The sequence below is a fragment of the Pongo pygmaeus genome, chromosome 6 (genome assembly GCF_028885625.2).
Source record: "Pongo pygmaeus isolate AG05252 chromosome 6, NHGRI_mPonPyg2-v2.0_pri, whole genome shotgun sequence".
NCBI classification, from domain to species: Eukaryota; Metazoa; Chordata; class Mammalia; order Primates; family Hominidae; genus Pongo; species Pongo pygmaeus.
In genome coordinates, this window is record NC_072379.2 from 85,903,397 (window position 1) to 85,929,063 (window position 25,667).

At 35.1% G+C, this 25,667-nt stretch overlaps 1 protein-coding gene across 7 annotated transcripts in view; it reads right to left on the bottom strand.

Annotated features, from left to right (window-relative positions):
* The window catches only part of AKAP9 (A-kinase anchoring protein 9), a 166,820-nt gene that overhangs the window by 55,157 nt on the left and 85,996 nt on the right, over positions 1–25,667 (bottom strand). For 5 of the 7 annotated variants that reach the window (XM_063667569.1, XM_054493902.2, XM_063667568.1 and 2 more), the window contains 8 exons: positions 24,236–24,332; positions 22,624–22,716; positions 15,450–15,803; positions 13,313–13,537; positions 12,014–12,154; positions 11,429–11,532; positions 8,982–9,187; positions 1,242–1,474 (listed from right to left, as the gene is read on the bottom strand). In XM_063667569.1, coding sequence (XP_063523639.1) covers positions 1,242–1,474; positions 8,982–9,187; positions 11,429–11,532; positions 12,014–12,154; positions 13,313–13,537; positions 15,450–15,803; positions 22,624–22,716; positions 24,236–24,332 — 1,453 coding nt within the window. The remainder of the gene's footprint in view (positions 1–1,241; positions 1,475–8,981; positions 9,188–11,428; positions 11,533–12,013; positions 12,155–13,312; positions 13,538–15,449; positions 15,804–22,623; positions 22,717–24,235; positions 24,333–25,667) is intronic. The other 2 variants (XM_054493903.2, XM_063667570.1) reach the window with 1 other exon arrangement.

Genomic DNA, 25,667 nt, shown 5'->3' on the forward strand with positions numbered 1-25,667 from the left:
TATTAATTAATGAGACTATTCTGAAGAAATTAATAGCTTTAAACATCTATCCATGGAAGATTAAAAACTGAACTGAAATTCATTTAAAAGAAAGTTTTTAAAAACGCCTACTCCCAATGCTGAAAAATATTATTCACTTAAGAAATACTTCATTTTTATAACTTTTTATACCTAATGCCAACAACTAGTTTAACATTTTATATAAAAGATGTTAGTAGAGAGCTTCAAAATTAAGCCAGAGAACAATGTGAACATTATACTAATAATCCACAGATTAGTGGTTCTCAAACTTTAGTGTGAATCAGAATCATATAAAAGACTTATTAAAAACACAGGTTGCTGGGCCCTCAATTTCAGTAGGTCTGGGGTGGGGCCTAAGAATTTATATATTGAACACATCACCAGGTGATGCTGATATTGCTGGTTAGGGGCTGCACTTTGAGAAGTCTCTGCCATAGGGTTACTGCTCTACACAAAGCTTTTGTGATCCATTCAGTGATATTTAAATTACCACAATACAGAAGAAGCTAAATAACACAGCGTGGATTTAGTATTCAACAAATTGGGAAAAATCTGGAAAATGCCATGGTCAGACTCCTACTGTACTTCACTACCTGGTCACATAAGCAGACGGCTGCTATGAGCTGTGGTCTTGGCCTGGGGAAGTCAATGTTTCAGGAGGAGCCCACACGCTTGACTGTTGGCAGCATTAACAAATTTTGGAGAAGTTTCTCTCTAGTAATCTGTTAAGAACAAGTAGCCTATTGGAACCACTGACCACTTCTGATTTATTTAACATTTTTCACGTTGCTTATCAAAAGACAAATACTATGTTGCATTAACTAAACTGCTTATAATTTACAATGGTATCAAGTAGTAGCAACAGCATTAACACTGGCTGAGATCCAGGTCAAAAGTACTTAATAGCGGTTAAGAAACAAAAAGTATTAACAGTTGTTTTCATATATGAAAGTACAAATCACAAAAATTAAATACTAATATACCCGAAATAAGCAAAAATCAAAACAAAACAAAAGCAGGATCATGTAGGAATTCAGTATAGAATCATTTATACTATACAACTTTCATACAACCAAAGGGATAATTAAGATGCATATGCATTCAAGCTTTGAAAATGCCAAACAGCTATCCATGAAAATATCAAAATTAGCTCAGTCGAGAGAGTGGGATAGTATATTGTACTTCAAACTCAGTACATATTAGCAATATAAGGAGGTTACCTGACTGCTAGTTTCACTTATGGCTTCTAGGAGTTTTTCAACTGCTGCTTGTAGTCGAGAGCTAATGTTCAGCATAAGTTCTTCATTTTCAGGGTCTATTTCAGTTCCAGCAAAACCACTCCTCACAAGTCGTTGTGACAGCTCTGTTCCTTCCTCAGTTACTTTTGACCACATGTTAATGTCATTTCTTGGCATATCACTTCCAGAATAAGAGGGAATGGATTCATCTGTAACTAGAATAACAGTGTTTTAAAGGCATAAATTAATTATAATAATCATAATTTTTTAAAGTTATAAAACAACATCAAGCTAAACTGGAAATCATGGAAATTGTAAGGTCTTTTAAAACAATATTGCAACCAAACAAATAAAATATGCAAATATAGGATATAATATTATTCAATAACCAAGCAAAAGAATAAGAAATGTTATGCTAATAGGAATTTGCAGAAATTGATCATTTGGGTAATTCAGTATTTTTTTCTTTGATAAAAACTTCTAAGATACCTTTCAACAGAAATTTACTACATGCCCACCAGGTGGAGTTTGCTAAGTAATAGGGACATATAGGTGACAAGATCTGGCTCCAACCCTCGACGACTTTACAATGTAATGAGGAAACACATAAACAATCACAAGAAAAGAAAGGCATTGTGGAGTAGGCCATTTCAAGTGTACAGAGGGATAGAAATAAGTGCTTGAATTTGTCGGGAGCAGACTGACTTTTGAGCCTACACTGGGAGTACAGGATAGAAATAAGTGCTTGAATTTGTCTGGTGATGACTAACTTTTGAGCCAACACTGGGCAATATCATCTGCTTTGGCTACACAGTAAAAGGAATTGAGATCATTCTGTTGGTTGCTACTGTTTTAAGAGGAATACTGGGATAAGATTAGACTGATGAGCAGGTCTAATTTAACTTTGGACATTGTTATCCATATTATCCACACTATTCTTATTTCTTATGTTAAAAAAAATGAGTTTGCATGGGTAGAAGATAAGCTTTCCAAATATTTTCTCTAAGCTACAATAAAGGCATAGGCTATTCACCACTGCCATTAAATACTCCTTTGTGGCAGATGTTACAACTCAACAGTGAAGTTTCCTGAAGAGGCATTACCTATTCTTTTATTACATGTAGTACATATTTGTTATCAGTAACTGTACAAAGTTAACCAATTAAAGCAGAGGAAATCTTCATGCACCAAGTGCTTGGAATAAGCATTCAGTTTGACACACTCACTCAAAATAAGAGCTACTTATTAGAACTTGTCTTGCTAAAGTAGCTGGTGCCATATTGAGTTTTCTTAATCTATGTAGTAATGACATCAGATACAGCTTCAGACGCAAGACCTGAATTCAGCACAATTCAATATTCACCAAGCATGTCCTCTTTGTAAGTCACTGGCTGTAGAGCCCAAAACTGCATTTTAGGGCATGATTTTAAATGTTTGCCATTATATATAGGTTTATCTAATTCTTAAGGTAACAGTAAATACAACTTTCACTTTGTATTTTTATTCCCCAAAGTAAAAAACACATCAGCTACACTGGTACTTATTTATATTACTCCATGTGCTCAAAATTGAATGCCTTGAAAATATTTAGAAGTGCAAGATAATCTTGGAATTTATAGCATCTTTATGTGAGAAATTAAATGCATTCTAGTAACATTTTCTTTCTCATGGGTACAGAAATGTGAGGCAAAGGGAACAGTGTGATATGATGGGAACTCTAGGCTTTTTAGGGCAAAGGGACATGGAGAAATAGTGGTGAGGTAGGTGAGAGAGCTAAAAGAAGGTAGCTGGAAAGTAAGCTGGATTCAAGTTGTAAATGGTCTTAAATTTTATAGGAACCTTAGGGGTTTTGCTATAAACAAATGGAAAGAGTAAATCATATTTCGAATAAGAAGATAATATCAAATATGTGAATCAGGAGGCAAATTGTAGCAATGCAGAGGTAAGTTAAAGGAGAAAAAATTGAGAAAGCACAGGTTGGAGAAGACAATGTAGAAGAAGACAAGGAAAGAAGATATGCATAAGATGATTCTGGGCTTCCAGCTTAGACGATTCTTAGGTGACAGAGAAATCATTAAGAAAAATACTAAAAAATCAGGAAAAAGTATACAGAGTAGGGATGAAAAATGATTAGTCTGAAGTGTTAATGGGATTTGTGAAGATGAGTCAACTGTTGGAATTTTGGGTCTGCAATGACTTAGGAGTCATTTGTAGAAAGGTGAGAATTGAAACCTTGGAAGTAGATACATTTGTCCTAGGAGTAATATTTAGTGAGAGAAGGAAGACAAAGTTGAAGCCTCTGTATATCATAATCTAACAAAAGAACCTAAAAAATATCAGAGAGAGGCAGGAGAGAGATGTTCCAGCAGACAAAAAGAGACGGCGCTTCAAGACACTTTAGTAATGTTATTTGTCTAGAAAGACAAACAACACAACGATGGGGAAGATGCTATGGAGACTCCTGTGTTTACCAGCCTTGATTTCTATTCCTGCAGTACCAAAGCTGCTCTCTCAGAGGACAACACTGACCTCCCAGTTGTCAAATCAGCTGGGCACGGTGGCTCATGCCTGTAATACCAGCACTTTGGGAGGCCGAGGCAGGTGGATCATGAGGTCAGGAGTTCAAGACCAGCCTGGCCAATATGGTGAAACTCCATCTCTACTAAAAAATACAAAAATACAAAAAAAAAAAAAAAATTACAAAAATACAAAAATTAGCCGGGCATGGTGGCACGTGCCTGTAGTTCCAGCTACTCAGGAGGCTGAGGCAAGAGAATCACTAGAATCCAGGAGATGGAGGTTGCAGTGAGCCAAGATTGCACCACTGCACTCCTGCCTAGGCGATAGAGCAAAACTCTGTCTCAAAAAAAAAATAAAAAAAAGTTTGCTGAAATTTACCTTGAGCAGGGAACAAAGGTGAGAAAATTCAACACTTCTTAAATTTTTAAGGCAGTATGAAGATAGTCTAATGTTTTGGGCTATAGAGAAGGAATCAACATGAGGAAAAGACTGAAGGTATGGTGTATTAGATGGGAGCAAATCTCAAGCACAAAATAAAGAGGGTGAGTGAAAGTGACTTATAAAAGGCCTCTGGTTTTTTTAAGCCAAATGGCTAATTTAAAAAAATAGACATTAAAGTACCTAGAAAAGACGAAGACGTCAACTAGCTTAAGGTATTTTCTTAATAACATTTTGAAGGTATAAACAATCTGAAATAATCTGAATACGTTCCAAGAAAAAACTGAATTTAAAAAAAACCTATAAAATAGAAATATGAGAAAGACATCAAGCTTAAACTTTATTTATTTATTTATTATTATTATTTTTTTGAGACGGAGTCTCACTCTGTCGCCCAGGCTGAGTGCAGTAGCTGGATCTCCACTCACTGCAAGCTCCACCTCCGGGGTTCACGTCATTCTCCTGCCTTAGCCTCCCAAGTAGCTGGGACTACAGGCGCCCACCACCACGCCTGGCTAATTTTTTGTATTTTTAGTAGAGATGTGGTTTCACCATGTTAGCCAGGATGGTCTCGATCTCCTGACCTCGTGATCCACCCGCCTCAGCCTCCCAAAGTGCTGGGATTACAGGTGTGAGCCACTGTGCCCAGCCCTAAACTTTATTTTTAATAACTAGTCTTGGAGGGAAAAATTCAGAGGATAATATAGATTAGCAGGGGAACTTCACAAGATGCCAGTAATAATCTTAGAATGTCCAGTTTGGTAAATAGAATCATTTCAAATTGGTGAACCTCTTGGATTTATGTCTTAAAACATAGTAAATGATGGTTATTCAAGTCCTTTAGTTATTAACTTTATGGATTATATCATGTTCATTCCCTGACAGATAACAATAAACTCCTCAGGTTTAAGCGGGATAGGCAATGTGATAAAGCCTTCTCTGCCCCAAAGGCTCTCTGAATCTCTACGGCTCCAATGGAAACCACTAGGCTTTAGTCTGACCCTGGTATCTGACAGTTGAGAAAATTGTACTAAAGCCCTGGGAGACTTAAGAGGTTTGCCCAATATCACAGTGGGCTAGAAAAAAAAAAAAAAAACAAGGCCTTCTGATTAGTGCACTGGTGTGATCTCGGCTCACTGCAACCTCCACCTCCTGGGTTCAAGCATTCTCCTGCCTCAGCCTCACGAATAGCTGGGATTACAGGTATGCGCCACTACACCTGGCTAATTTTCATATTTTTAGTAGAGACGGGGTTTCACCATGTTGGCCAGGCTGGTCTTGAACTCCTGACTTCAGGTGATCTGCCTGCCTTGGCCTCCCAAAGTGTTGGGATTACAGGCATGAGCTATGACTCTCAGGCCCTAGCATTCCTTCTATAAGATCGCATTTCTCCAAAAGGAGGCAGCAGCAGACAAGATTCCATCCCTGGCCTCCTATGGGAGGTAAGCATAAAACCACTGAATCATCACAGTGAAGACCTAAAGGAAATTTTTTTTTCAACACAACCTGGGGGATTCATTTTTATGAACTGATCTAATATTCATTCAGGTTTAAGTGATTTTATGTTAGCTCAAAATTTCCCTTCAATTTCATAAACTAGGTTACTCTTATGAGGAAGCAAATATTAGCAACTTTATTCTTTACTTCTTGAGTGTTAACAAGTCCATACATGTTTAAAATCAAAACAAGTTCAGACTTGAAGTCTGAAAATACATCAGAAGTGTTACAACAAAAAGTCATATATGAAAACTGAAAAGCAAAAGTTGCTTCGCAATTAGACTGATGTAATTTTTTTGTTATACTAAAAAACATAAAACTGTCAAAAGTTTATTTCATTTTTAAAAATAATGCTTCCATTATATTTATGAAGGAATGTCAGAAAAAATTCTTACATATGGAACACAGTGTTAATATTTTAAAGCTAGTATTTTCTTTCAAGTTTACATAAAAATTAAAAATTTTAAATTATACATTCTATTAACTCAATATATCCTTAAAGATGCAAGATGGATCCATTAAGTGTCCCCCAGTAATATTAGTGGTTGCTCCAATTTTATTAGTAAGATGATCACACTGCTGCTAAACATAAAAACAGTAAGATGGAGTTAACTAAATGGAAAGTAAATATAACCAATGATACTAATCCTAGCAAAATTATCTCTGCTACAATATTCTATACACTATATTTCTTAACTGTGGATTTAGCTTTTTCTCTTATCTCAATATTATTCTTTCAGAATCGGTCAACAGTTAAATAAAATTTTAAAGGGTTTAGTTGATTCAAATATACGTAGTGGTTTTAGGCAAAATAATAAGTATTATGCCTCTATTTTGCTTTGAATCAGAATAGCAATGACTTCTTCATTAGACTATGAATTGCTGTAAAGCTGAGAACATAGAGAAATAGCTCAGTAAATGTCTGTAGAATTAAACTCATAAAATTGCTTATAATTGAAAACTATGGTCAGTCGCAGTGGCTCACGCCTGTAATTCTAGCACTTTGGGAGGCCGAGGCTGGTGGATCACTTGAGGTCAGGAGTTCGAAACCAGCCTGGCTAACATAGTGAAACCCTGTCCCTACTAAAAATACAAAAATATTAGCCAGGCATGGTGGCAGGCACCTGTAATCCCAGCTACTTGGGAGGCAGCGGCAGGAGAATCGCTTGAACCCAGGAGGTGGAGGTTGCAGTGAGCAGAGATTGCGCCACTGCTCTCCAGCCTAGGTGACAGAGCAAGACTCAAAAGGAAAAAAAAAAAGAAAAGAAAACCATTACTGTATCTTAAAATAGGATACACATATTTCATCTGTGTTGGAAGATTTAGATACACTTATGCAAGAAAATAGGCTAGTGGATCAGAAGTCTTTTTAGGTCTGCTTTCTCATGGAAAATGAACATAAATATAATCCTCTGTGCTTGAGTTAAATTATCCATTTATTCCTTTTTATGGAGACAGTGCTCTGGAAGTAAGTTCACTGTCTTTCAAGGTATGTTGTCTGCTGAATACTTTGGCAGCCATGTTGAGAAGTATCTAAGAGAACTGCTAACAACAACAACAAAAGCACAAAATACATCTGTAATGCACAGAACATTCTCAGAGTGTCTTCTGAATATGGCAGTCAACCTGGTCTAGGTCTTACCAGTAGAACAGCAAAATCCCTCCCTAAATGGTTAAGTGAAACAAGCTTGTGAAATAATTGTTTTTTTAAAAAGCATAATTTGATAAACACTTTTATCAGACCAAGAAAATGTTACCTAATTCTTCTCTATAAGGATGCATATGCAGAAATAAAATAGCCGTGACTGAGAGCTTAACCAAGAGTGAAGTTAATTTGAAAAATCCTTCTACCAAGTTTGAAAAGAGTGAATTTGAAAGCAAGGTTTAAAATTCAGTATTATTTCAGCTCTTAATTTACTACAAGCAATTTTTAAAACTATCTTTGAACTCAGCTGAGGTGTTTAAAAATCAGTTTTATTTGCAATTCCAAATCAAGCTTTTCTCTGTACCTAGAAACACACTACTGGCCAACTTATAATTAGGCAAACCTTCCATAAATGGGATAATTTCTTCTCATTTCTCCACATGAAATTTAACAAATAGAATTCTCTCAAAAATTACAAAAACTGGCATTTTAGGTCTGCCTCTATGGGAGAAGTGCTTGAGTGGGGAATGGTAGTGAACTGCAGGCTTGATCTTCTGAGCCAGGAGTCCAGATCCTGTTTCTCCATCTCACAAAACTTTTCCCCTTTTTTGATTTCCTCATTTCCCTCTCCTGCAAGGAAAAAGAAATTGAAAAAGCAAGAGACAATGGAGTTCAGCAATGTGATGGGAAGAAATAGAAAGAAGAGGCTGGGCATGGTGGCTCACGCCTGTAATCCCAGCACTTTGGGAGGCCAAGCCAGGGAGATCACCTGAGGTCAGGAATTCAAGACCAGCCTGGCTAACAGGGTAAAATCTTGTCTCTACTAAAAATACAAAAATTAGCTGGGCGTGGTGGCATGCACCTGTAGTCCCAGCTACTTGAGAGGCTGAGGCAGGAGAATTGCTTGAACCCGGGAGGCAGAGGTTGCAGTGAGCCTAGACTGCGCCACTGCACTCCAGCCTGGGCGACAGAGCGAGACTCTGTCTCAAAAAAAAAAAAAAAAAGAAACGGAAAGAAGAGCCGAATACACACAGCTGAAGGAAGAGAGAGTTATGAAGACAGCTCTGGCATATCAGGACCTAATCTCTGGATCCATATATATTGTGTAATATTTCAACTCACTTTTTCAAAAGGAATAAAGAATCTAGCAGAGGACAGTCCGAAGATAAGACCAAATCTTGGGTTTCTTATCAAGACTTTCTTCTAACCGTTTCAACAGGTACGTGAAACTGGTGCTGGGTTCCTAAAAAGTCTTTATTTCTAATCTTTCCTTAATCTATAGGATGGTTTCAGGATGTCATCCATACCTCACAGATACTGGTAAGAGTCCTGAGTGTTGATGTATACATTTTCTTTTATCGGTGGAGAAATGTAACAGCATTCTGGTTTATGTAGGCACTGTGGCAACCCTGGGTAAATATAATGACAACTCTATGATACCCACTTGCAAATGCTATACAATAATGGTGTTTGAGAAGAGTTGCTCTAATGTATTTCTGTTTGAAGGTCCATTTGCTAGAAAATACTTATTTTCTCTTCTGTATTTTCAACACATGGCAAAATGCCTTGAACTCAGCAAGATTTGTTGAAATGATTGTTTCCACAACACAGAAAACTAGTACCTTTTGTATGTTCCTCATGGACACATGACTTTACAGATGCCTCTGCTTCTGACCTCCAAATTAGGCTGGCAGATGACTGGCTTTTACTAGATCTATCTAGAATCCCAAGGACATGGCGACCAATTGTTTCTTCAACAGCTGCTGTTGTCTTTACAACTTCTAAGAGGATCTTCAAAAGTCTATTATTAGCTTTCTGGAGTGCATACCTGTATAGATAAAGAAGCATTGATTAAAATGTTTAATATTTTTGAAGCAAACACTTTGCTTATGTCCACTAAAAAGTACATTGCAAAGTATCTGATTTGAAAAATAACAGATGATACTTTTTATTAAAATAATACCCAATAGCATCTACAATAAAATGCTTCTTGTTTTTTATTTGTAACTATATTATAAAATGATTTTTGTCTCAAAAATTTTGGCCAATTAGCTTAATCATACCATTTTCCATTTTTTAAAAATGTACAGTATTTAATTGACTTGAAAAAAATACCTAAGTCTTAAGCTAGTAACTAGGTTAAGAGAAAATTTTGGGAGACAAAATTTAAGTTTTAAAAAGTATGGTAGTGCCAAAGCATATGCAAGTTATTGAGCTTACTGCCCATGGTTATACATATGTATTTTGTATGTTTAATCTTTCTATATGTTAAACATAAAAACATATTTTAAAACATAATTTTAAAATCACACCAGAAAAAATTATGTGGTAGTATTTGTACAAGTTAATGGTAATGAGCTGAATGTTTAAATTACAAAAAGTAATAGTTAGGCAGAGATCTGTTTTTAAAAAGGTCTGTAATGAAATTTCACTATCTGTCAACACCAGAGGGAGTATCATAGGCCGTTTTTATTACATCTGCTCCAGGGACAGAAATTTCTCAAGTTACACTCACCACACTCATTTAAGTCAGTAGAAGAAACCTGTTTTCAACTAAATAGAATGAATTTGGTGTATCTCTCTTTTTAAAAAGTAATCCTTATTTAAAAAAATTTGGAAAACACTGCTAACCACTCACCAAAAAACCTCAGCAATCACTATTACAATTTTAATGCCTGTATTTCTAGACTTTTCCTCCTGCCTCTCTTATAAATATATACATATTTTAAAAACAAAAATGAGATCATCCCGAACAAAGTGTTTTTGTACACTCTCTTTTTTGCTTAACATGAACATTCTACCATGCGACGAAAGGTACTTCCATAAATGGTGATTCAGAAGACTGTCTGATTAATTTTCTTAAAAACTAAACAACTCTCTTGCCCTAGCAACTCAGTTCAACAAAGGCACACTTTATACATGCAGACAAAATAAAAGATTTTCATGGTAAAGGTCTTCTGCTTTAAGACAGTTTTATCTTTTAGCTTCACACTGTAGGAGCTTGCCAAAAATCAGGCTAAAGGATACCTGTTTCACAGGCACATGACATATCTATTTTAAGACAAGATAATAAATGGAGAAGTTTTCCGTTAGTATTTGTCAAGTGAGAGACAGTTCTATTTTTGCACCTAGATCAAGTTCTCTGCTTATATAATCAAGAATACTAAAAATAAAACTAAACTAATTTAGTAGGAAGCCAAGGGTTTTATTTCCTTAACTTGTTCTGAGGTTTTGTTTAAGCCCCAAACCCCAGGACTAGAATAATGTGAAAATATTTCTACTTAAGAGAAATGATTAAAATTAATATGGTGGTTAAAAAAATACTCATTTTATTGGCACTTACTATAAAAAATCCTAAAAATTAAATACTGCATAGTTTTCAAAATTTACCAATTAGAGATAAATATTATAAAATAAACAAAGTGTTTATTTTATATTGCCATGGTAACTCTAATTTTCATACACTGTCTTTCTTGTTTGAGTTCCATACTGACTGCGTTCCATACTGATGATCCAATGGGGAAGCCAAAATCTTAGGGGCCAAATTCCTCCATGCAAGCTGAGGAAGGAGGTTAGGAGGACACAGGAGGGTTGACAGTCACAGAAATTGGAAAAGGAGGAAATTAAGAAGTAAATATTAGTTTTAATTTAAAATTAAAGAAATTATTTTCATTTGAACAAAACAAAGTTTAAAATATTGTGCTTAAAGTCTTTAATACTAATGTAGGATAACTATTCTCACTTAATATTTTACATTTTTATATTAACCTCTACAAAATCAAAGTAAGGAAAAGTTTTGCTAACATCATGTGATTAACAGTTAAGTATGTGATTAATATCCAATCAAAATTTATATAGAAAAGATTTTTTAAAAATGTTATCTATTTAATGATGAAAAACTGAAAATCCTTTACATACTACACATACATGGACATGTTTCATACACAGATAGTATGATGATTTTTAAGACAAAGTATCAATGTACAAGATAAAAATAAGGACAAAGTCTATTACATTGAAACAACCATTTTAATTTACTTTGCACTGAAAAAGTACACATATTGTATACCTTTCATTAGACAAAATCTCAGGAGGCACATCTTCAGGTTTTCTGTCTAATTCCTTTTCTTTAAATGTCTGTTCTTCAACTTCTCCTTGGTTTTCATTTCCATTCTGTTTAAGTTTGTGTAAAGGAAGAGAGGAGAAGACAGAAAGAAAACCTGTCAACTTGAAAACAGCATGTCATTCTTCTATATTGGTATGAGATAAAATAGAAACCTCTGTGCACAAAATTGATACTGTTTGGTATAATATTTAACTATACCTGAGATTAGTGTTATCAAAAGAGGATAAAACATTCTCGTACACAAATAAAAAATTTTAATGGGTTCAAATTATGCATGCTGTAGTGCAACAATAAAGTTTGTTAGGTTCTCTTTGGTGAAACAATATTTGCTGTTAACAGAATGTCAGATTCAAATTACCTTAAATGAAATGTAAGGCATTTTGACTCCACCTACCTTACACGTATGCAGTCACAAATATGTTAAGCTCAGTACCTATAAAAGAATACATCTCATACCAACAACAAAGACAAACAAATCCTACTGAATTGGTGATCCATTGCTCCTAGGTTGGGCAAAGTCCATACTACCTGTGTTTGCGTACTGCTGTTGCGCAGCTCACAACACAGCTTCTCTCTTCCAGCTAAAGACAGCTGCTTTAGTGCTTCCAGCTCCTCTAAAAGCACCCTCTCTCTCTCTGAAACCAGGTTTTCATTATCTATGGAGGATCTCTAAATAAGAAAAAAGGTCATGAAAGAATACTGTTTGCGATTAGAGAAAAAGGGCAGAAATATTAAGCAGATTTCTTTTAACCCCCGGGACCAACAGGCCCTGGTTCTACTTATGATTCATATTCCATCACAAGGGGTTAAAAGTACATACAAAGATCAATGCAAAATTTAAAATATTTTTTAAAAGCCGATTAAGTCTATATATTCAGGAATTTGTGCAGTTCAATTAATTTTTGTCAATTTTGCATTGAAAATTAAGAAGTCTGACTTGACAAAATGCAATGAAGAAAAGCAAAGTTAATTTTTCCAAATAATGTTTTATGCTCAGCTCCCAATTATCCTATTATTTTATGTTTGAAAGAATACTGTTCATAGTTATCGCTAGATATTTATTATCTTTCTTTTTAGCTTCAGTTTTCAAAATTAAATTCAATAAATTTGTTTTCATAAGAACTTCTACATAAATATTTCTTGCTTTTCTGCAATGGTTTTGTGAGTATATTTTATACAGCAGTTGACAAGAATCCAGCTCCCAAACACCAAGAAGTATTTAAATTTAGTCAAGAAAGCGATAAGAATGTTAAATAAATTTGCATTTCTCAAATCAAGAAGAGATGTTTCCCTGGAAAGTTTCAGAAGCATACTACTTCCGATTCCCATTCATGATTAAAAAGATGGATTAAAGACAGATAAAGGTAAACCTTTGAGATGCTACTTGGTGGACTCACAGAACTATAAATGAAGATAGTAAAACTGAATGATAGTAGCTGCATAATGGAGCACCTCAGCACAATGTTATTTCCAAAATGTCAAAGTGAGTTTGCTGTATATGGCTAATGGAATGATTTAAAAGAAAAAAACAAAACCGTGTAGCCACTTTTCCAGTGCTTGAAAAAGGAGTTAAATAAAATGACAGAAAGACAATGCCCACTCCAAGGTTGAGACAGCTGTCCCTAACAAGATCTAAAGCTGCTGTCTTAGTACAGAGTGTGTTCCTGATGCTAAATATATGTAGTTTATTCAGATTTCGGCAAAAAAAAAAAAAAAATTATGGCTACATAAAAAATACTGTTGTTTTAATTGGGGATCTGCTTCAAGTTGGTGTTTGGGAAAAAAAAAAAATAACTGGGGAGAGAAACGGGACTACAAGACCCTTACCTGGGCTAATTGTCTATTAAGTCTCTTAATCTCTTCTTGTAGCTGTTCCTGGTCTTCTCGCTGTCTCTCCATTTGTCGCATATGTGCTTGCCTTAACAATTCTGTTGCCTGTTGATGTTCTTGGTATTGTCGTACAAGTTCCTGCCTCATATCTTCCAACTGTTCTTCATTCAACATTAGTTGTCTAGAAGCATCCATGCTTGACACCGAAATCTCATCATGAATCTTTAATAGTAAAAAAAAAAAAAAACAATTCAACTATAACACATTTTGTAAAAATCTGTCAGCATTAATATTTTAAACAAATACGAAAGCAATTCTATTACTTATCCCATAAAGCATGTGATATTTTATTATTAAACAAAAACATAATTTTTAAAATGGTGTTTTTCTTAATTACAATTCTAAAACAACATAAAGCTACTTTATTATCATTATGTTATTTTCCAACAGCAAAACAGCTATTTATCAATTAGTTTAGACTTAATCTAATTCTAATAGAAAAAAAAGAACTAAGATACTTAAGATTCCTTCTACTCTTAATGAAGCTATAATGCCATTATTCCTCTTGACATTTTATGAAGGGAAAATAATATCCATGGAATATTTATATTTTAAAATTAAATGTATGAAACATGAGAAACTGCACATTTAATTTACACAGTGGTTATTACAGTACTACAGAGAACTACTGATAAAAAATAATTTTCAATACATTTTATTTGAAAATAAAAGCTTTACATTCCAGAGTCTCACACTCATAAGAAGTCAACTCCTTAATACATTCTATGAGTACATCATTTCCTGGAGGAATGTTACTTATACAAATAATTTTGCTTTGAACAGTTGCTGGTAAATTAAAGAGGTCTTGAAGAACACCTAACAAGTTTCGCATTCCATAAAGAGTTGGCAATTTTATTTTATTTATTTATTTTTGAGAGGGAGTCTTGGTGTCACCCAGGCTGGAGTGCAGTGGCACCATCTTGGCTTACTGCAACCTCCATCTCCCCAGTTCAAGTGATTCCTCTGCCTCAGCCTCCCAAGTAGCTGGGATTACAGGCATGCACCGCCATGCCCAGCTAATTTTTGTATTTTTAGTAGAGAGGGGGTTTTACCATGTTGGCTAAGCTGGTCTCGAACTCCTGACCTCAAGTGATCCACCTGCCTCGGCCTCCCAAAGTGCTGGGATTACAGGCATGAGCCACCACACTCGGCCTGGAGTTGGCAATTTTACTTGAATATTAGTCTGAACAAAACATAACCTATCCTGACTATTAATAAAAAATTGTAATTCAGATAATGTTAAAAGAAGTAGGATTTATTACTTTCTGTTAAAGGCAGTGAACAGTTGAGGTACAGACACAGAATAGATCTTCTATTAATAAATAAGTACATAAATCAAGAATTAGGATATAGATAGTAAAATCTTTTAGTCTTCCTAAATAGGTAGCTATTTCCTTGTAATGTTATATTTAATTAAGCAAATCTTTTATTCACAGATATTACCAAATTGTAGTATAATTAATCTTGAATTGGTTGAAACAGAATTAATGTATGTACAACTTACAATGGGATTTTACCAGGTACAACATCTTTAAGATAAACAAGAATACTATGAACCAGACTTGTTTTATTTGATACTAATATTAAGTCACTTATCCATATATCTTACAATTAATAAAACACATTAACAGTGTGAACTGGCTGGGCACGGTGGCTCATGCCTGTAATCCCAGCACTTTGGGAGGCTGAGGAGAGTAGATCACAAAGTCAAGAGATCGAGACCATCCTGGCCAACATGGTAAAATCCTGTCTGTACTAAAAATACAAAAATTAGCAGGATGTGGTGGCACGCGCATGTAGTCCCAGTTACTCTGGAGGCTGAGGCAGGAGAATTGCTTGAACCTGGGAGGCGGAGGTTGCAGTGAGCCAAGATTGTGCCACTGCACTCCACCCTGGCAACAGAGTGAGACTCAGCCTCAAAAACAAAACAAAACAAAACAACAATGTGACTCCTAAGACTGAATTTCATTATTTCCCTCCTCCAAACATTAAGCAGCACTATTGCTAATATTTTTATAGTGAAAGAATTCACAATTTTTAAATAAGTTTTTTATATTCAAGGAGGCATACTTACAGACTGTCTAACTATAAATGTTTTATCTTTGGAGAACATTTCTTCTGAAACAGTCAGCACACAGTCCTTTGATTCCGGTATATCATGGGGATCATTATTTGATAATAAAATTTCCTTTCCATGTTCTCCTAACTCTTTACTAAGTGGTTTAAATTCTTCTTTAAATTTCACATCCACTGTCTCAAAAGTCTGAAAACCAATTTGATCCTGTGATAATTTCATTTCATTAAAATAATGTTGTTCTTGCTGACACACAGCATGTGCTTGCTTTGATGATGCAGTATTTTCTTTTCCCCCAGATATTCTAGACAGTTCAGTTTGTTGAGCAAATGCTATACTCATTGACACAATAACCTAAAGAAACAAAAGCAAACAATAAAGGATTAGATTTAGAAATAGCAGAAATTTAAAAAGCAAGTTACTACTCAAAATTGTATAAACAGAAAAAAGCATGGCCTCACGGTTCTAAACAAAAAGAAATCCTATAATAAAGTAATACCGAGATAGATTCTCTATTTTACAATAAATCTAATGTCAAAGTATTTATTTTACTGCCTGCCACTTTAAATAAAAAGTAAAATGTTTTATTATAACAGCCATAAATGTTCAGCAAAAATGAGAAAATAAAAGCCCTTATATTTTTCTCTTCCAAGAAAAATCACTGTAAACATTTTAGTAAATACTTTCCCAAATCTTCTTGTTCTTCTTTGCAGAGATACATATGAATAGATACAGATATCATTTTCCTATAAAAATGTGATCATATTCTAATACTGTAACCAGTTTTTGTAGCTTAACTATAGTAAATATCTCTTCAAGTTAAGAAATAGAAATACATTACTATGTAATTTCCAATGGGTTCAAAGTTTCATATTACATAGATGTAGTATAAATTTATTAAATCAATTATCTATGTTGGACATTTAGAGTGATTCCACTCTTTTACTATTTTAAACACCAGTGTGACGAAATATTTGTAATTATATAATTGTGCATATCTTTTCTTATTTCCTCAAAACAAATTCCCAGAAGCGGAACACTTAGTTCGTATGACTGGTAAATATGAGTAGACATTTCATTATAATCCAATTTGACCTTTCACTACAACTATGATCCTGAATCCCTGCTTATTCTAGCCTCCCATCCCACCTCAGCACAGGTACTTAGGAATTCTGACTAGCAGTTTTGGCTCTGACAAGTCCCTACACCTTTGAGAATCAACTGTATCAACAACTTTAAGTCCTTTTTCCATAGATAATTTATAATGAAGGAAGGCTGCCTGTAATAAACCCAGAATAAAGTATGCCTGGGATTAGAAATATTTGTACTTATTGATCTGCAGCATTATCTTCCTTGCTGGTCCAGGTCATATAACTGAACTTTAGTTTTAATTTCCTGTCCTGAATGTGATTCACCTATCTGGGGTCCTGATTCCCACCTGGTTCCTGTGCTAGCCTCCTTTGGAGTAATTGGACTCAAAAACACAAAGGAAATAAATCATTGAAGCTGGGGTTCAAAATCCTATAGTCTTGCCTAAGCTCACTTTCTAAAAGGTAACATTATACTATTCCATCTCTAAATGAGTCTCTCTAGAGGTATAATGCTAAAACCGACTTAAGAGGAATAATTATAATACCAGTAGCCAATGCAGAGAAAATTCAAGTGCTGCAACATTAGGAACCACATCAAAGGTCACATATTTAATAAATGTTAGGGCAGAAATTTGAATCAAAATGTGTCAATACAGAGCTCAAGCACCTTAAACATTATATGTCATCCTGTTTCTTCCCAATAATCCTGGTACTATATCTCACCTACCAAATTGGACCTCTGGGTGCCTATGCTAGCTCTGAAAGAACCAGGGTTTGGTAACAACAATGTCATCTGGAACATATACGCATTACAGCAAAATGTCAAAAGACAAAGATAATTAAAAATAATTAACTATAAAACACAACTTAACAAAACATATCTTTAACCTTCTGTAACTAGTGATCAAAACCTTATGACTGGGTTTTGCTTTAATTTCCTGTCTTGAACCTGATCTGCCTCTGTCTCTTCATACTGAATATATTAAGAATGTAACATGGAAAAAAAGGATTAAAAATATGAAAGAGAAGAACAGAGATAGAAGGATAGAGAATGGTCAACCAACATCTAATTAGAGTTCCAGGAGGATATAATAGAGAACAATGGAAAGGAACTATTTCACGAGATAATGGCTGAGAATATTTACAGAAGACACCACTGCCAAGATTCAAGATGATCAATGAATTATAATAAAAACAAATACCTCATCTCTACAAAGACATTTGTAGCTGGGCGTGGTGAGCTACTCCAGGGACTGAGGTGAGAGGATTGCATGAGCTCAGGAGTGCAAGGCTACAGTGAGCTATGATCACACCACTGCACTCCAGCCTGGGTGACAGACCCATCTCTTAAAAAAACAAAAAAAAAAAAAAAAGGAGAAAAGAGAACACCAAAATCAAAAAGAAGATCTTAAATGTTTCCAAAGAAAAAAGATGTATTACCTACGAGGGAACAACAAAGTGACAAGGACCTTGTCGGCAGAAACAAGAAATCACAAAACATTGGAATGTTACCTTCAAAGTTCTGGCATAAAAATAACTGCTAACCAGGTTCAGACAGTCAACAAAACAAACTTTTATGGATAAAAACACAATAAAGACATAAAATAAAGACAACTAAAAAACACAGTTTATTCCCAATAGATAATCAGTAAAAAAAAAAAAAAAAAAAAACAAAAAAAAAACTTCTAAATAATTTTCTTCAAAAAGAAATAAGACTCTAAAAGGATGGCCTAAGATGCAAAAAGGATTAGAGCATAAACATCCTTTTTAAAAAAAATATGTGGGTAAATTGAAATACTGATGCTATAAGGCAATAATTGCATCCGAATTGTGGAATAAGAAAACACAAAGACTGTGCTTCCAGGCAACATAAAATAAGCCCACTACAGCCTGCTTCTCCCACTGATTACCTAAAAACTCTGAGCACAATACAAAACAACTAAAGAATTCTGAAGAGTAAACAATGGCTAGGAGACTGCAGAGGGAAGTCAAAACTTAGGTGATTTGTATGGGAAAGAAGAAACAGGATTTTTAGTCTGAACCTAACTGGATGGACTGCCTATTTTTTTAAAAAATTCACATTCTTCAAAGAATTATAATGACATCCAGAGCATATAAAACATAAAATACAAAACATTTAATATACAATTCAAAATTAGACAACATAAAATTCGTTGTATGTTGAACTCATTGTCAGCACACCTGTTCTAAAAGAAATGCTAAAGGAAGGTTTTTAGGCTAAAGAAAAATGGCATCAGAGGGAAATCTGAAATTTAAATAACAGCAAAACACATACTCTTTTCAAGTACACATGGAGCTTTCACCCAGAAAAGACCACATTCTGGGCATCGAATTTGAAAGAACTGAAATTATATGAGGTATTCTGCCAGACCACAAAGAAACTTAAAAATTAATTAATTTAATCAACCATGGGAAGCTATCTGAAAATCATAAAAATGTGGAAATCAGTACATTTCTAAATAACCCATGAATCAAAGAGGAAGTCACAGGGGAAATAATATATTTGGATTGAATGAAAATTTGCAGAATGCAGCTTTAAACATTGCTTACAAGGAAGCATTGCTATACTTACAAGCTATAATGTTTAAAGCTGTAACGCTATGCTTTCGAGTATAGCATTAAATGCATACATTAGAAAAGAAATCCCTTTTAGAAAAGCAGAAGAAGAGCAAATTAAGTCAAAGCAAGCAGAAAAAGGATATCAAAAAGATACGGGTAGCAATTGAAAATAATAACAAAAACAATAAAAACAACAATGAAACAAAAAGCTGAATCCTTAATATTATCAATACAATCAATAAACCTCTAGCCAATCTGACAAAAAGGTGAGAAATAGGGATAACACTACAGATTCCACAGACATTAAATGATAAAAGAATACTACAGGCGGGGCATGGTGGCTAACACCTGTAATCCCAGTACTTTGGGAGGCCAAGGTGGGTGGATCACTTGAGGTCAGGAGTTACAGCCAACATGATGAAACCCCGTCTCTACTAAAAAAGAAACCCCACAAAAATTATCTGGGTGTGGTGGTGCGTGCCTGCAATCCCAGCTACTTGAGAGGCTGAGGCAGGAGAATCACTTGAATCCAGAGGCAGAGGTTGCAGTGACCTGAGACTGTGCCACTGCACTCCAGCCTGGGCGACAAGAGCGAAACTCCATCTCAAAAAAAAAAAAAAAAAAAAGACTACTACAATACAACTCTACCTATATAAATTCACCGGAAGTGTGAGCCCTTGCCGTCTTTCCCTGATTTCTTCCTCCTGTATCCAGTTACATCTGCAGAAAAGACAAATCTGTGCCAGGATTTCACAATATTTCACCATGAATATGGGAGTTGCAGGATTAAACTGAATTGTCCTCCAACTCAGCAGAGGTAGCAGCTGGGCAAGCAGCCTTCACAAAATCTAGTCAAGTCTCCTGACCGTGTCTTAAAGACACCTGTTAGAGTAATTTTTGACCTTTCTTTTTCTCTTGCTCTCTTGACTTTCCCTTTCATATTTCTTTAAAAGGTCCTCAACCTGGTATCTTCCTGATTCACTCCCTCACTTCCTTTAGGATTTTCCTCTAATGTCACTTCATAAGTCAGGCCTTCCATGACAACCCTATATAAAATAACACCATCTCACTCCCCATGGATTTTCCTAGTCCTGTTTTTTTTCTTCATAGTACTTATCATCATCTGTATGTTGTCTATCTGTACCAACTACAATGTAAGGTCTATGGAAACAAAGATTTCATCCTCTTTTATTCTGTTACACCTCAGCACCCAGAATATTGCCTAACAGTGAAATGTAAATGAATGTCTACTTTCAGTAGTATGTGCTCAAATCACAGCAGGACTCTAATATGATATATACTGGAAATCACTACTATTGGGCTTCTTCTATGTAGCCTTGTGCTTTTAGAAAAATGATTCTCAGCCAGGCATGGTGGCTTACGCCTGCTATTCCAGCACTTTGGTAGGCCAAGGTGAGTAGATCGCTTGAGATCAGGAGTTCAAGACCAGCCTGGCCAACATGGCAAAACCCTGTCTCTACAAAAAAATTTGCTGGGGTGGTGGTGCACACCTGTAGTACCAGCTACTTGGGAGGCTCAGGTGGGAGGATGGCTTGAGCCCAGGAGTTGGAGGTTGCAGTGAGCAGAGATTGCACCACTGTACTCCAGCCTGGGCGACAGAGCCAGACCCTGTCTCAAAAAAAAAAAAAAAAAAAAAGAAAAGAAAAATGGCTCTCAATCTTCTTCTATCATATCTGAGGGGTACAGAGTACAGCATAATCCCATTGGTACTGGTGACTAATATCAACAATCTATATTATTCTAGGAACAAGCTGGGCCATCAAATGTAATCTCTTGGACCACAGTATCTTGGCTGCATTTAGAAGAGTCTTTTTTTTTTTTTTAATACTTTAAGTTTTAGGGTACATGTGCACAACGTGCAGGTCTGTTACATCACTGACCAGTACTTTGGTGCTCTGCTATCAGCTTGAGCGAGTAATGCTTTATAAAACATCATCATATTACCACCATTATCACAGCAATGACTACTTTTACAATAATATTTATAAGTCTTTACTATGTATCAACTCATTTGCTAAATGTTCTATATGCATTAGCTCATTGAATCCTTATAAAAATTGCTACTAAGCCAATTTCCTCTTTCAACATATAAAACGCTGAGATTCACAAGTTAAGTAACTTTCCTAAGGTCACAAATCTAGTAAACCAAAAGAACAAGAATTTAAAGTATGGTATATCCAATACCAAACCTCAAGTTAATTACTATACCCTGATACATCATTCCATTTGATAAATTTGTGTAAGAGCTACATGCAAGAGAAAACTTGCATTCCTCCAAGAACTAGACATTGAAGCTATAAAAAAAAAGATAGTGTTTCACTTTTCACTTTAGGCATAGTAAGTGAATAAGTTCTTATGGCCCAGATATTTCCTTAGGTCTTGACTTCCTCATCTAATTTATGTTTTTCCTAATTCCTTCTATATTTCCTTTATACCCTACCAATCAATCCTACTCCTTTAAAATGCACATATTCCACTGGGATTGTTATATTAAGACAGTTGAAATATTATTAAAAAAAGCAAACTCGTAATTCAATAGTTCATATATATATATATATATATATATATTTATATATATTTTTTTTCTGAGATGGAGTTTCGCTTTTGTTGGCCAGGCTGGAGTGCAATGGTGTGATCTCAGCTCACCACAACCTCTGCCTCCTGGGTTCAAGCGATTCTCCTGCCTCAGCCTCCTGAACAGCTGGGATTACGGACATGCATCACCACGCCCAGCTAATTTTGTATTTTTAATAGAGCCAGGGTTTCTCCACATTGGTCAAGCTGGTCTCAAACTCCTGACCTCAGGTGGTTCCACCCACCTCAGCCTCCCAAAGTGGTGGGATTATAGGCATGAGCCACCGCACCTGGCCAGTTCCAATATTAAAAGCCAATCAGGTATACACATTTTGAAAAGGAATACAAAGACAAAACAAATGGAGCCATAATGTTACACTAGGGTATATGGCTAATATTAAAGAATGACTCTGGACACAGTGGATAAGCATACAGAGATGAGCAAAACTCACATTGATAAACTCCTTCACTTAGCCAGGAGCTAATTAATACTCAGTGATAATCCTCCCTTAGTATCTGTAGTCATTACCTAACAAAACTTCTCTGATTGGAAATACAGATAATATATACAGAGGACCAAACACTTTCTCTTTCTTTTCCTATCTTCTTCCCAACTTTTAAGGACGACCAAACTTCTTCACAAGGCAACAAATACATAGACTTGTTTTGGCATTCTGAAAAGCTTCTAATTACTAGTCTATATCAAGAAGAATGCTCTTCTCAAATAAAAATTCACAAGATATTTTGTTTAAAGGTGACTATAATTGATATTATCCAACCACTTAAAGATGAACTATATATGAAACTTAGAAAAATAAAGTACATACCATCAATAAAATCTATATTATTTTTGAAGGCTCAAAGGGAATATAAACCAAGATAATCTTCCAGATAAGCTATAAGCTTACCTTAGCTACTTCTTCTTCTAATTGTTCTTGGTATTGTTTTTCAAGCAACTTAACGATATTTGTTTCCTCTTTCATTCCAAATTCACCAGAAAACTACATTTAAAAGCAAAATATGACATTTATTTACATTAATTACACACCACTTATTTTTAAACTTCTACCTCAAAATCTCCCCAAAGTATCAGTATTTTTAGAAAAGTTCTACATACTTTCAGCAAAAAATTAATTTTAATTCTCAATTAAAAATAATTCTAGTAAATAATTCTACCAAATAATTATACTTACTACCGTGAACTTAAAGATGCAAAGAGAAATATGTTTACATATTTATAAATGCCAACATACAGTTCTAGAATGGGAAAAGGATACTTAAATATAACTAATAAAATATATATGTGTGTACATATTTCCTTTTAAGTAAAATGTTAAACAGTGGCTATCTTTGCTCATAAAATTACAAGCAAATTTTCTTTTCTTCTTGGTACTTATTAATACTATCTAACTTTCTACAAATACAAATTACTTTTATCAATAGAAAAAACCATAAACTTTTAAAAAATATAAATATGTTCTCAGTATGAAAGTATTTCTTTATTTACCAATCATCATGATATGGGATGAGTATAGCAGAATCAAGGATGTGTCTAACATCTTTCCTCTGTATACTGAGCCAGGAAGAACGATGATCTTAATTTTTTCTAAGACTTAAGAACTAAAAATCTACTGAGTGAAGACCAGGGTTTGGCAGTTGCCGGTTTGAGAAAGTTGCAGGTGTGAGAAATTTAGAATAATACAATGTTGAGCAGAGGCAGGGGGTGGTTTAGTTAGATGGCATGCACTTTAAAAGATGTGGAACTTTTTTATATACCATACAGACCTTATTGGAATAGGCCTAATCTATTATCCCAGCCCTATTGTCTTGGATTCTGGGGATTCCTAAACGCTTTTTTTTTTTTTTGCGACATAGTCTCGTTCTGTCACCCAGGCTGGAGTGCAGTGGCGCAATCTCAGCTCACTGCAACCTCCGCCTCCCAGGTTCAAGCGATTCTCCTGCCTCAGCCTCCTGAGCAGATGGGACTACAGGCGAGTGCCACCACGCTCAGCTAATTTTTTGTATTTTTAGTAGAGATGGGGTTTCACCATGTTAGCCAGGCTGGTCTTGATCTCCTGACCTCGTGATCCACACGCCTCGGCCTTCCAAAGTGCTGGGATTACAGGCGTGAGCCATCGCGCCTGGCCCCTAAACACTTTTTTAGAGATGGCCTGGTCCAACTTCCCATGCTGGGAAGACAAAGCTTTGTTGACCAGGGCACTGAAACTAATTTGTACATAGCCCACATTTTACAAAAAACAAGATAAATCTTAAACGATAACATATTTAAGGGAAATATAACCCCTCAAACTTAACTTCCTCTGTGTTTTACCTATGCTATGAAAATAGATTAAATTTCTTTACATGTGTATTCTGAGTTTTCCATACAAGGCATTATCCTCATATTTATTATGCTTACTTCTCAGCAACTATTTATTAGATAGTAAACCAGACATAAAAATGACAGTAGAAAAATCAGTGTATATAATAGTTAAAAGATAAAAATTAAAAATATAATACCTCTATTGTACCATCAATATTCTTTTTCACACAACTTCCAGGGTACATTGTTCTCTGTGCATCAGATTCTGTAATTACCACCGAATCAACAGGTAAGCTGAATATAAATAAAAAAGGTTAAAGAATTAGAGGTGTATACATGCTTTACTGTTCATCCAAAATCTACCCCACACATAAAATGTGTACTGGGGCATGGGAGACAAAAATGAGTCAAGGGTTATAGGTATTGTAAGTTAAATGATATTTTTGACTAATATTTCCACTTAAAATAACACAATTGAACAACAGTATTTTACCAGATGATCAACTGAATTTTATGTCATTTTACATTACAAATGTATGATATGGAACCTTAAGTACTGACTGTTTTTTTTGGACAGATGGGGTCTCACTATGTTATATAGGTTGATCTCAAACTCCTGGCCTCAAGTGATCCTCCCACCTCAGCCTCCAAATGTGCTGGGATTACAGGCATGAGCCACTGTGCTTGGCCAGTACTAACATTTTTTTAAAGTTATCTAAGATATATTAGTGACTTTAAAAAAGTTTGTAAAATCTCAGTTTTATGAGAAACTTCTTTTAACATACATATGTATATTTGGATACAAAAAGTTTGATTTTCTTCCTATGTATACACATCGAAAGTAACAATGTTTACCCCTAGCAGAACTCAGTCAGGAGCAGTGGTGGTAAAGAGAAGAATCTTAATTTACAAATATTCACTTTTGGACTTTTTTGTTTTATCTTTTGGTATTCACATCTGTATTGTGTAGTTTTTACACGCATTATTAAAAAAATTTTTTTTTCTTAAAATGCTTAACTTAGGTCATAAAAACTAAGGTAAACAAGCATTCTTATACACCAATAACAGACAAACAGAGAGCCAAATCATGAGTGAACTCCCATTCACAATTGCTTCAAAGAGAATAAAATACCTAGGAATCCAACTTACAAGGGACGTGAAGGACCTCTTCAAGGAGAACTACAAACCACTGCTCAATGAAATAAAAGAGGATACAAACAAATGGAAGAACATTCCATGCTCATGGGTAGGAAGAATCAATATCGTGAAAATGGCCACACTGCCCAAGGTAATTTATAGATTCAATGCCATCCCCATCAAGCTACCAATGACTTTCTTCACAGAATTGGAAAAAACTACTTTAAAGTTCATATGGAACCAAAAAAGAGCCTGCATCGCCAAGTCAATCCTAAGCCAAAAGAACAAAGCTGGAGGCATCACGCTACCTGACTTCAAACTATACTGCAAGGCTACAGTAACCAAAACAGCATGGTAATGGTACCAAAACAGAGATATAGATCAATGGAACAGAACAGAGCCCTCAGAAATAACGCCACATATCTACAACTATCTGATCTTTGACAAACCTAAGAAAAACAAGCAATGGGGAAAGGATTCCCTATTTAATAA